Raw genomic sequence first — 12239 nt, 5'->3', positions numbered from 1 at the left:
TATCAGGCACATCACAAGTATAAAGGCCCAACCACATGCAGCGTACTTCTGGCGTTTTCTCGCGTCGACGTCGGCGCGCGTCACCAAAAATGTATGGCGACGCGAGCTGACGCGCGAGCAGCGCCGATTTCTGTGCTCGCCACATATCGGCGTTCACGCAGCACGAGAAAGCGGCGGAAAGCGGACAGCAGTGGTCGAGTCTCCAGTTCTTGTGGTTTAGGGTCATTCCTTTCAGCACAAAACAATCAATATCTTTTTAATTTGCGGTAATCGGTTGCCTTGAGACAAATAGCAAGCTATTTCTGTTTGAAAGCGCTCATTCTTTTGTGGCTTGTTTGGCTTTCATCGGGGAGATCGGGTATTTGCGATAGCTTTTTGTGAGTTAAATAAGGGAGCTCGGGCGGCATCGCTTGTAGTATTAGCAAAATGTGGCTTGTCTGCAACACCAGTGCATGACGGCCAAGCTTTATCAACGCCAGAATGCTAGTGGCGCTTTCCATTCCATTCGTGGCTACCGTGGCTTGCGTAGAGGAAACCGAAGATGTGCGATAGCTTTTTTTGACTCAAATAAGGGAGATGTGGTTACATCGCTTGTAGTACTAGCATAATTGTCCTCAGCTCGAAGACCCGGTGCGTAAGAAACAAGCATTACCATGGCTCAAATATCTCAAATACGACCAAAACAAAGCACACCCAACAGTATTCGTGGGCAGCCTCACTTAGTATACCCAATTCTTGGCTTTCGTCTCCCGAAATTCTTGGCCTCGTCTCCCGCCGTAGTCGAGTAATTGGGTGCTGGGCTTTTTTTTTGCGGTGAGGGTTTGTTCAGCTTTTTTTTTTTTACACGGTAAACAAAAGAAAGGGTGCCAGAGTACCTTGTCTTTAAACCTACAAATGACGTTCGTCGGTAACCTCAGTTTTAAGGCAGCACTGAAATTTGTTTTGCTTACACTTTGAATTCATGAACCTGCAGTCGGTAGATAACATAAGGGTAAATGAAGTAGCAAGTAAAGAAGTTGTGCGAAGTCTGTCTTTGTTTATCATCCCATCTTATTTTGTTCAGATTTGACGGTGATAACTTGAAATGCATTTCGCAGCATTTTAATATTTGCCCTCAAACATATACTTAGCAATGAATAAAGACTGCCAAGTGATTTCTTTTTTTGCTAAGGCTAGAGTCTTGATAACTGCAGTTCAACAATCGACAATAACTGCTCATAAACGATTAAACAGGATGGCATGGTTAATACAAACGTGTCCAGCGACTCATGCTGACGCAGTGCCTGGCGCGCGACTTCGCCGGTCTCGTGCGGTTACTCGCCCTCTCCTGCGTGTCCGCGCATTGCCGCCCAACGACGCCGACGCTTGATTTCGCGTCCATGTAGTTAGGGCTTAAAATGAGCTACTAGAGAGCAGAATGCATACTTTTTATACGATTCCAACATTAATTATTAGCATACGATGCTCTTTTCCTTCTGGTGAAGCAGTCATTCTTACAGCACTGCCAACGTAATGTGCCATTAAAAATATCAAATTAAAAAACGGTGCAACCTGTAGATGCTCTTTTTTTTATCGTTTGAATGCTGCAAATAATATTTTGTAATCCCAGACTGCGTTGCATTATACAAACATGTAGAGCCATTGCAGAAGTTTCTCAAAGCAAGCTGACGGCTTGTTGCACCCCATTCTCGACGCACACATTCGTGACTATCGTAATTTGGGTAATGTTGCTATTTTTAACCACCTTGCTTTTGGCATTGTTTTGTTTCACATACAACAATTATTACTTGAGCAACCAGTCCTGCTATTGGGTGCTGCCCGAATGCTCCGCGGCAACGCAGTGTGCCCAACACCTGATGGCGTGTCGAATGTTTGACTCTGTGCTTGCAGACCACAATTGCAGACGCACACACCGCGTTTCACACTCGAGGACGAACCACGGCTAAGTTGCGGGCACCTTTTCGATGCGTCTTTGGAGCCGCACAATTTCCTGTTATCTGGAACATGTTCTCAAGCATTACGGCCACAATAACATTACTGCAACAGCTAAAGTGACTAACCAGGAACCGAGCAGACCACGAAATGAAGGAAAACATTGGCAAAGTAAGCGCACTGTGCTCCTGAAATATGCAGTATGCCTGGTAGTAGCTGACCTACCCGGCAGCCATGTTTTTGTTGCTATGGGGACGCCCAATCGGGAGAGCTGTTTCAGCGAGTACGGTCCGGTAGTCAGTCGTGCGTTAGAATCTATCGGTTGCTTCGTTTCAGTCTTTCTCTTTCTTTTCTGCCGTTTGTGTGTTTGTGAGTGAATGACAATAAAAGAAGCAACCGGAAGATGAAGGCTGGGCATTGCCCAGTGGTTTCGTTCCGGGGATACAGTGCTCTGAAAATCGCGGCTTTTTCGTCAACTTGTGCAAGTATTTTGTCACTTCAGCTAAAATAAATATTTTTCTTTGGCACTTTCAGGTGGTTTTTCAAAGGGGAACTTCGGAAACACATCGAATAAATGCACTATCCAAAAAGTGATTTCTGAAACAACTATTTTTTGGTCGTCTTTTGCCATCTCAATCCCATGTCCCCCCTTAATTATGCCTTCTGGCCCGTCAGGCACTTACAACGGTATAAGAGAAATGGACAAGAAATACTGGCCTTCTACCTACCATTTTTTTTTGTCATGAGAAATGTGTATAAAATTTTTTCAGGTAGATTTGTCCGTTTTAACTCGTATGGAACCACCTAGGCTGTTTCAAAATTCAGTCAGTTTTGCTAGCTAAAAAACAGTGTGCTCAAGAAGCACATTTTTCGGCACACTGCGCTGCATGAAAAATTCAACTGCTGCAGCCATGGGAAAATGATTGCATATATCGCAAGAGCAGCTGAATCTGTAAGACTGGGCGACTTTCAGCCTCCTAACATTGGTTTTTGAAATGTTCCTTTGAAGAGGAGCCTCTCCCCGTAACTCTGCAAGTGCACATGCTGCGCGGTCAACCATGTGGGGCGAAAGAAAGCCTTCTTGCAGTGGAGGTACCTTCTCTTGCTCGTTTCCAGCTGAGCACGTCTCTCCCTCCCTCTCTCCCCAGTGCCAAGCTGGTGTTCAGCGATGAGGACGAGGCTGGAGGCGGTGGCCGTGGCCCCAAGGGGGGGCCCGAAGCAGCGCAGGGGGCTGAGAGTGGCAAGCCTGGGGCTGCCAGGGGGCCCGAGAAGGCCGAGTGCCGACCTCAGGGACCAGCAGGGCCCAAGCTTCCCAGCAGCCGAGGCCGGGAGGCCAGCTGGGACTCTCCGGCAGGCCAGCAGCCGTCAGCCCAGCAGCAGCAGCGCCCTGCACGAGAGCCTGCTCCGTACATGGACCGGGTGGTGAGCTCCTTTTGAACGAGGCTGAGAGCATGCACCTGGCTGCTCGACGAAATGTGTGCGTCGCGTTACGTGCCAAGTTGGACTTGGTGTAGGTGCAGTCGAACCCCCTTATAACGAACGCATCGGGAAACTGGAATCGGTTTATGTCCGCTTTTCGCTATAGGTGAACACGAAATCTGTGTATACAAGTGGTAACGGGAATTGAAAATTTGTTAGGCGCAATCTTCTTAAAACTGGGTTCACTATAAGTGGGCTATACTCAGGGGTGAGACAGCTGCTCATATTGCGCAGATTTGATACAAATTTGTTTTCCTGCGCCAGGCTGCTCCAAAAGCTTGAAAATTGCGAAAATTTCGCCTGACTGCTCCAAAACAGTCCGAGAGCCAAGGATTTGAACACTCCCGTCAGTTTCAGTGGGGGAAAATGCTTACTGACGGCAATATTTTCCAGCACCCCCAAGGTTATGGTGTTTGTAAAGGTACAACTGATTGATCATTCAATAAAAACCCGGCATAAAATAGTTTTTTCGAAAGTCACAATTTCGGGTTGCGCAAGTTACATTCTGTGCGCTTTTGCAGTTTTCCCATCGAAAACCATTGCAAAGTCCTGTAGAAAAAATATTTGTGTTCTGAGGCGTCAAATTACTTGTGCAAGTTGATGAAAAAACGGCAATTTTTGGAGTGCATCTCCGGAATGACATTACTGGGAAAACATCTTGGTGTGAAGATGTGAAGACAGGGCCGCCGGGCGAAGCAGTTGCTTGTGGTTCAGGCAGAGTGCTCTTTGCCTATTTCTACCTTGGTTTTAGTTATGGGGGTAGCTGGGTTCACATTTAGTCATTTCATCTGTTGCGGGTACGTTGCGGGACGGCAGTTCATCAAAAACAAATGGCGCCCGCAAATTCGCCGTGTTTCGGCTTTGAGTGTGAGGCCAGCACGTGCTTGAAGTGAAATTTCGGACTCATTGCGGTGTTATAAAATTCTGAGTTATTGCTGCCTTTGCCAGCGAGCTTGTGAGTGGCGGGAATGGGACGATCGACGCTGCAGAAGCAGCGGCGCAGGCTACATCCCCGCAAAATGTTCAAGCAGTGTCCGATAGCGGGACGGGCTATTATTTCACGCTAGTAAGAATGATTCATTTATCTGAAGTGAAATTTAATGCCAAGAGGGTGGTGGCTAAACATACCAACGTACTCAAATTACGATTGGGAGGGGAGGGCTGGTGGGGTGCGACGAATATCACCTCGCTTTGCGCAACTTTTGCCGTGGGTCTACACTTGTGCGTAAAGCCGAGTCTGGGATTACAAAAATAACAATTCCGGCATTGACATGATAATAAAAATGCCTTACGATTGCTTAGTTTTTCAATTCGATATTTTCAACGGCGCTCCACTATCTATCTATCCATAGAACCCAAGAATTTAAAATGGTTTGTAAAAAGGTAGTGCAGTTTGTACCTTGTGATACTCTAGTAGAAAAAAACTTTATTGATAGGTTGTTTCAGTGTTATGTACGTTCAAAACCGAATAAAAAGTGCACTTTTCCCACGCGAGTTGCCAAAAATTTGATTTTTTAGGCTCCTAGGGTGACAATAAATGTTCTGCTCGATTTCAAGGTTCTTCTGCTACAAAATCAAGATTTCGCTGCTACAAAAACTGCTCCCAAATCTGATTCAGCTGTCTCACCCCTGTATAGTGTATTTCAAAAATACTGTTGGCGCCCTAAAAGGCAGACATTTATTCGAATTATTGCCCCTACCTACCACCCTCCGCTTGCCCTTGAACTTGGGAGCGAAAGCGTGAAGGCGAGGACAGAGAGAGATGCTAGTGCAAGAAAGACCATCTGTCCCCCTGCTCTCCTTTTCGAGGAGCAGGTGATGCAGCATTGGTACTCTAGACTGGGGTGGTTGTGGTTCTTCATCTCAAAAGGAGCAGATAACTTTGGGTGTGGGCTCCTAAACTTCCCATTCGCTGTGGCACATTTCACAGCCAGTGGAAAGTTCAAGTTAACCCGGAGCATATGGCATGGCATTGTGACACGGCAAAACTCAAAAGAGGAAAGAATGAATGCTTTCTCATTCATGACCTGTCAGAAGTGCTTGGATGTACTGACAGTTTTTTTTTTTTTTTTCATTAATCTGCACGGCTTGCCTGTCCAGAAGGGGCATTATCATCAAACGGTTTAGTGCTAATGTCCAGCAGTTCCACTATTGCTTCTTTGCACTTAAAGCAAACAACTGCCTCTCGGATTGTAAATCGGCAAACAAAGCATGTTTGTTTTCCTTTTTCTTTGAGCGACATTGTCACCATGAAAGCAAGGGTCATAAAATGCGGTCATTTCTGATGTAGCCAGTGTAAAAGTTTTTGGGTTCAAGCTTTTTTCTGTATTAATATTTTTTGCATCTATGGGTGGCAAACGGGACTATTTGCATGTGCTTGGTCACTTCATTTTGGATCCCATCTAGTGTTCGGCAGCCCCTGTGGTGGAGAAGGGCACCTCGTGGAGCAGCAACTGTGGTCGGGTGTCATTTCTCTCACCTCCAAGGGTAATTTTGGGCTGCAGGAGGAGCGCGGGCGCAAGTCGTGGGGTGCCCCGGGGAGTGCCGAGCTGCCGCCGCAAGCCCAGCAGACCCCACCAGCACAGGTGGCCCCTGTGCGGCAGTGGACCCAGACCCCACCACAGGGTCCTCCGCCACCCCCAACGACTGCGGCGCCTCCCCCTCGCACGGCCCCACCCATGGACTACCTGGGTAGGGGCACCCCACCCACGGCGGCACAGTCTCCTGCAGCTGCCGGCTTCCCCACGGGTCGGGTCGGGCCGCCCATGCCCCAGGTGGGTGGTGCGCAAATTCTGTGCACTTAACAAAGGTCGAGGTTCCTGTCATGGTGTTGCTCTGCCTCCGAAACGAGCCAACTAGGGCTGCCAAATGCCATGTGGAGAAACAATGGCCTAAGAACATGGGGGGGGGCTCTGGCCATGGAGTCGGAACAAGAACAGAAGAGGTGGCTATACATAGCTCTTCAATTGCAATCGGGGTGAATGTGCGCGTCTTGAATTGTGAGGGGAGGGCTGATGGAGTGCAATGATCCGTCACTTTGCATTGAGCAAGTTTTGCCGTTGCTCTACACTGCTTCGTACAGCGCAGTCTAGGATTGCAAAATATTATTTTCGGCTAGTGAATAATTAAAAAATACATGTCGAGGTTGCAGCGTTTTGCAATGCAGTAAGAATGACTTGTTTTGCCTCAACTAGGAAGAGTGTGATTTGCTAATAATGTTGCAATCGTGTAGAAAAGTATATATTCTGCTTTCAAATAGCTCATTTTATGGTGTGATACTGAACAGCCCCATGTACTAAGCTGTAGCTTCAGCAAAGTTATGACTCCCAGAAACCAGATGAGTTTCATCATCATAATCATCACCAGCCTATCTACGCCCACTGTAGGGCGAAACCTCTCCCACAAATCTCCCGTTATTCCGGTCCTGTGCTGTGACCAATTTATCCCTGCAAACTTCTTGATCTCATCTGCCCATCTAACTTTTTGCCGCCCCCTGCCATACTTGCCTTCTCTAAAGATCCACTCTGTTACCCTTAACCCTTTGTGGGTTTTTGCCGTACGTGTACTGCGGCGGTTTTTCGTCCCGCATGGTCTTTGCCGTACGGGTACGATTTTGAGCATCCGTTTGAAATTTCGCGCCATATTAACGATGCATGCTTCCTGGGAGGTGCTGCCACCTCCTGGGACTTACAAGAAGTGTTTGAAATTTGATTGTGCTACCTTCTTGCGGTGAAAAACAGAACTCTCTGGCTTCGGCGCGTTACACAGGGGTGAGACAGCTGCGCATATTGCGCACTTTTGATACAAATCTGCTTTCCTGCGCCAGGCTGCTCCAAAAGCTTGGAAATTGCAAAAATTGCGCCAAACTGCTCCAAAACAGTCTGAGAGCCAAGGATTTTAACGATCCCGCCAGTTTCAGTGGGGAAAAATGCTTACTGACGGCATAATTTTCCAGCACCCCCAAGGTGATCCTGTTTGTAAAGGTTTAATTGATTGATCATACAATAAAACACCTGCTTAAAATTCTCCCCAAGATAGTTTTTTCGAAGGTCACCATGTGGGGTTGCGCATGTTATATTCTGTGAGTTTTTTAAAGTTTTCTCATGGAAAAGTCCTGTAGAAAAAATACGTATGTGTACTCAGGCGACAAACTACTGTTGAAAATTGATGAAAAGACTGCAATTTTCGGAGCGCCGTATATCTCCAGAACGACATTACTGGGCGCCGCATGGCCGTCGGGCGAAGCAGTTGCTCGTGGTTCATCCAGAGTGCTCTTCGCCGATTTCTACTGTGGTTTTGGTTATGGGGGTGGCTGGGTTTTCATTTATTCGTTTGATCTGTTGAGGGAAGTTGCGTGACTCGAAGAACGGGAGTTCATCAAAAACAACGTGAATTCGCCGTGTTTCGGCCTCAAGTGAGAGGCGCGGTGCGTGCTTGAAGTGAAATTTCGGACTCATTGCGGTGTTATAATAAAACGCTGAGTTATTGCTGCATTTTACAGCGAACTTGCGAGTGGCGGAAATGGGACAATCGACACTTCAGAGGTGGCGGTGCAGGCTACATCGCCGCAAAATGTTCAAACAGTGGCCGATAGCGGGACGGGCTATTATTGCACGCTGTTGCACTAGGAGTAGTGTGCTGGTGTGTGCAGGCAGGTCTGAAAGCATGGTAGGTCATTAACAGTGTTTGGCATGGCCCTGCCAAAGCAGAGACAGTTAAAAAGAGCATGGAAGAAATCACCAACTTATTGGCTTCTTGTGGCACCGAGAGCTATTGTGTAGTTTTAGTTTGCATCATTATGCTTTGAATAATTTCTAAATGCACTGTATGTAGATGATCCAAATATTTCTTGTGAGATTTATTGTATACTGCCATGTGCAGCTGTCTGCTTTCTGATGAGGGTGCAGCGCTATGCACGCACAAATTAGTAAACCAGTGGAGGGCCTGACACAGTCGCTGTGTGCTTCTCCTCCTGGTGCAGCAGCAACAGCAGCAGCAGCAGCAGCAGCAGCCCCCGCACCATTCTGGGTTTGGTGTGGGCCCTGTGGCCCCGTCCCGCACAGCCGGCCGGCCGGGCCTGGAGCAGCTCACAGGGGACGAGGAAGAGCTGTGGCGGCAGCGGCGGCAGCAGCAGAACGATGAGATGGCAGTGACAGTGGAGCGCACCCGGCAGCGCAGGGAAGAGGAGGAGAAGCGCTACGAGCAGAACAAGCAGAGCTCCTGCGTCATGGCCGCTCCGGGCCAGCAGCAGCAGCAGCAGCAGCAGCTGCAACAGCAGCAACAGCTGCAACAGCAGCAGCAGCAGCAGCAGCCGCCTCCTAGCATGCCCGAGGAGGCTCCTCCTCCACCCACGCCTCCAGAAAAGGAGGACCTAGACCAACGCTCGTGCCACTCGAGTGAGAGCCGCGAAGATGTCCGCGGAGGCGGCCTCATGCCTGCGCGTGACCGCCAGGACTTCCGGCAGCAGCAGCCGCCGCCTTCAGGAGGAGGCTATCAGGTGAGCACGCACCACCGGCTTGGGCCACGGAGCGAGTATGTGTATAGGAGGTGAAACGCCCATTGCGACAGGTGAGGGCCAGCAATCAGATGTCACAACGCGGACTACAAACTTCTCAGCTGTGACTGCGAGGGAGAGGATAGCGGAACCTGATGAACGAAACGATGGCAATTGAAATTCATTTTGTGGTTGCTCAGCAGGATGCCTATCGCGGTGGCTGCAGTTTCTTTTTCCGCGGCAGATGCCGCTAGCTTGACCTGCTCCATTTGCTTTTGACGTTATCTGGCCACCCTAGAAATCAGTTTCCTCTCCCGTTCTGTTCTTTCTTCACGAGTGGGGCCAATCTTTTAGACTGCATGGGCATTAAAGGGACCCTGCAGCACTTACAATCGACGACTCGGAATGTATTATGGTGTAAAGTCTATTGTCCCAACAATCTCCTCCCGCAAGAATTATGAAAATCTGTTCACTATCACCGAAACTACGAGCGATGAGAGATCGCATGTAGTTCCCTCTCAACTCGACCACGGGCAGCACGATGAAAGCTGCGCGCTCTCTTCCGGAGAGGGGGGTGGCTTGCTGCGTTCTTTGGTGGCCTTCGATATATCACAGGCAGGTGTTTTCTCCTTTTCTCCGCAACGTGGAGGGTCTATTTCCGGTCTGGCGCCACAAAAAAAGCAGGCATGGCTGCCTGGTCACAAGCAAGCACTCGGGCTGGTAGGGTGTTGCTGAAACAGTAAACGTTCGTTGTCCGGTGGTCTCATTGAAGGGGGGTATTGAGTTCGTCGCTCCAACTTCGCGCACACTCAAAATACAAAAGAAAAGCCAAAACTGTGCATGCAGGTTCAGGCATAGAAGAGGTTGGTACATAGCGCCGACTACAGCAGATTGTCACAAGAAATGCGAGAAATAAGCCGGGAAGTTGACCAGCGACAGCCAATAGGACAGCCATGACCGCAATGACTTCATTTAGGCGATGCCAGGGGTGCATAATGAGGAAAATTCAAGAGAGCGCGATTGGTTTTTCCACGTCTTGCGTGCTCACCGCTTGACGTGCACGTGTAATTGCCAGTCTTTATAAGGAAGACTCTCAGGCGACTTATACCAGCGACGTGTGCCCATAAGCGGCTTGTATTGCGGTTGGCACACGCTCTACGGCAGCTCGTATTGCTCCAAGTGAGTAGCAGGATGTCCACCTGCTCAGTGTGCCTTCGTCGAACTGCGCACCAGGCCAAAATAACTCTGAATATTTCGAAGCTTACATACTGAAGTCGACCGTCGGGCACTAAGCTTCGTCACTTGATTCAGTGAGATCGCTGATAAAGTTGTCAGTCACTGGAGATGCGCTCATTTTCACCGGATGGCGAGAGCGAGGCCCCCTGCAAACGGATACCACCGGGGAACCACTCCAGTTGCCTGTCACCGCCGCCAAGGGTAGCAAGGATGGCCTGCTGTACCGCAGTGGGCACGGCCGTTCTGGAGACCACCCCACCGTTCATTGGCAACGGCTCAAGCTACTCCTGGTCCCACCAACCTGCTGTGCAGCCCAACCATGAGAGACACGAGACGTGGTGAACACTGGTGTTCTCGCATTGGCGAACCTCACTGGGGTGCTGTGGATACGGCAGCCCCCCGTGCTTAACGCATCAAGAGCTTGTGCAGTGGCCTACGCCGGAGAGCCGGCTAGGTCGCTTCCAATAACCCCACAACATTCCGCAATGGGTTGCACGTAATTTCTATGTATCCCTGGAGGCTGAGAACCCGGCTAGTCTCATCATACTGTTTTTCAACCAGCTGGATTCTAAGCAGGTGAAGGAATTCTTCATGAAGGAATGTCCCTCTGGAGGTTGGGCTGTGTGTGATGTAGAGAAGTGCAGTCCCTCATCCGAGCAGACGATGACTTCACCCAGGTGTTTTCGCATTCACAGTACATCGGGGACAGAAAAAAGAGAAACCACACTACACAGATATTGCTTGCCTTCTTACGCTTCCTTGTCTTCAGTGTAGCACCGGCCCACCTACCACATGTGTGCCCTACTTACGCAAGCTGCCAGCGATGTTGAGGTACTGGTGCTGTGTCCGAAAGTAGAAGTGTTCATAAGCTGAACAGTAAAATTTTTTTGGTGTTTGGCGAAAGTGTGCCCATGCCCCCTACCTTTTTTTCTCCTTTTCAGCAGAATTACCAACGGCCCTTCAAGAACATGCCTCCAAGGTTTCTCAAAAAGGCGGAGATGCAGCGGCAGCAGCAGCTACGCCAGCAGCAGCAACAGCAGCAGCAGCAGCAGCCGGGCGGCGGTGGCAGTGGCTTGGCGCCCCCACCACCCCAGGGGACCCCGTCGAGCCTGGGCAGCATGGGGGGTGTGGGCTACGACCCCCGCTGGGTGGCCATGGGTGCGGGGGGCCCCTACTTGGGCCAGCTGGGCATGGGCCCCCTGAAGGCCCTGGGAGGGCAGCGGCCCCCCGAGGGAGAGGGGGGCCCCGCGGCTGCCCCTCCCACTGCCTCCCCGGCCCCTGCGGCGGCGTACCCGGGGGTGGTGGAGGAGCGCCCCCCTTACGAGGCTCCGCGGGAGGCCCGGCCCCTGGAGTGCTGGCCCCCAGGGTCGGGCCGCCCTGCGCCGCCGCCCCCCGACCGGCCTCCGCCACAGGCGCTGGCGCCCATGGCACCGCCACACGGGCCGCCAGGTGAGCAGGCTGGGAGGAGGAGGAGCCCCTGTGGCTGGGTGCGAGCGGGGGCTCCCGTGTGTCCAGGTGGCCCGTACGACAGCTGGCGGCCATCTGTGGGGCCAGTGTACTATGGTGGCCAGGTGGCGGCGGACTTTGGCCGGACAGCTACGCCAGCGGGCGGCTACGACCAGCGGCTCGAGTTCCCGCCCAAAAGGCCTGACAAGGAGGAGCCACCACCACCACCACCACCCTTCGACGGTCGCTCGCGTGGCGACACGTTTAGGAAGTGAGTGCTGCTTTGTATGCCCTCACTCTGCCGAGCGACCCCCAGGGCAGGTGCTCTTGCCTGTTTCCACTGCCACACCATGGTGTGGGCCCAGTCTTGTGTGACAGCAGTTCTTTTCGAATTGATTGTGAAAAAAATGCTAGCCCCCATGCCGCTGTGATATCGCTGTGCTCCAAAGGCAAGTCTTCTAGTTTTATATCATTACACTATAATTACTCCAATGCATACCTTTTTATAAAATGAAATATGCCCATAAGGGGCAGGAGTGTTAAAAAAACAGCTGAAACCGTGCTAGGTATTGCCAGTGATTATTGGAATAGCAGTGCAACGATTGTCACATGTTACGTATCCTTGCAAAAGGTGCATACAAAATTGAAAAAT

At 50.4% G+C, this 12239-nt stretch overlaps 1 protein-coding gene across 6 annotated transcripts in view; it reads left to right on the top strand.

Moving 5' to 3' along the window:
- Positions 1 to 12239, top strand: part of LOC144147444 (uncharacterized) — an 88209-nt gene that overhangs the window by 26958 nt on the left and 49012 nt on the right. For 4 of the 6 annotated variants that reach the window (XM_077679564.1, XM_077679565.1, XM_077679560.1 and 1 more), the window contains exons 9-13: positions 3081 to 3354; positions 5916 to 6185; positions 8393 to 8908; positions 11083 to 11590; positions 11657 to 11858. In XM_077679564.1, coding sequence (XP_077535690.1) covers positions 3081 to 3354; positions 5916 to 6185; positions 8393 to 8908; positions 11083 to 11590; positions 11657 to 11858 — 1770 coding nt within the window. The remainder of the gene's footprint in view (positions 1 to 3080; positions 3355 to 5915; positions 6186 to 8392; positions 8909 to 11082; positions 11591 to 11656; positions 11859 to 12239) is intronic. The other 2 variants (XM_077679563.1, XM_077679562.1) reach the window with 2 other exon arrangements.

The sequence above is a fragment of the Haemaphysalis longicornis genome, unplaced genomic scaffold, assembly GCF_048455015.1.
Source record: "Haemaphysalis longicornis isolate Haplotype H1 unplaced genomic scaffold, Haemaphysalis longicornis Haplotype H1 scaffold_1, whole genome shotgun sequence".
Taxonomy (NCBI): domain Eukaryota; kingdom Metazoa; phylum Arthropoda; class Arachnida; order Ixodida; family Ixodidae; genus Haemaphysalis; species Haemaphysalis longicornis.
The sequence above is the reverse complement of the archived record's forward strand: the minus strand, read 5'-3'. Positions and strand labels throughout refer to the sequence as shown.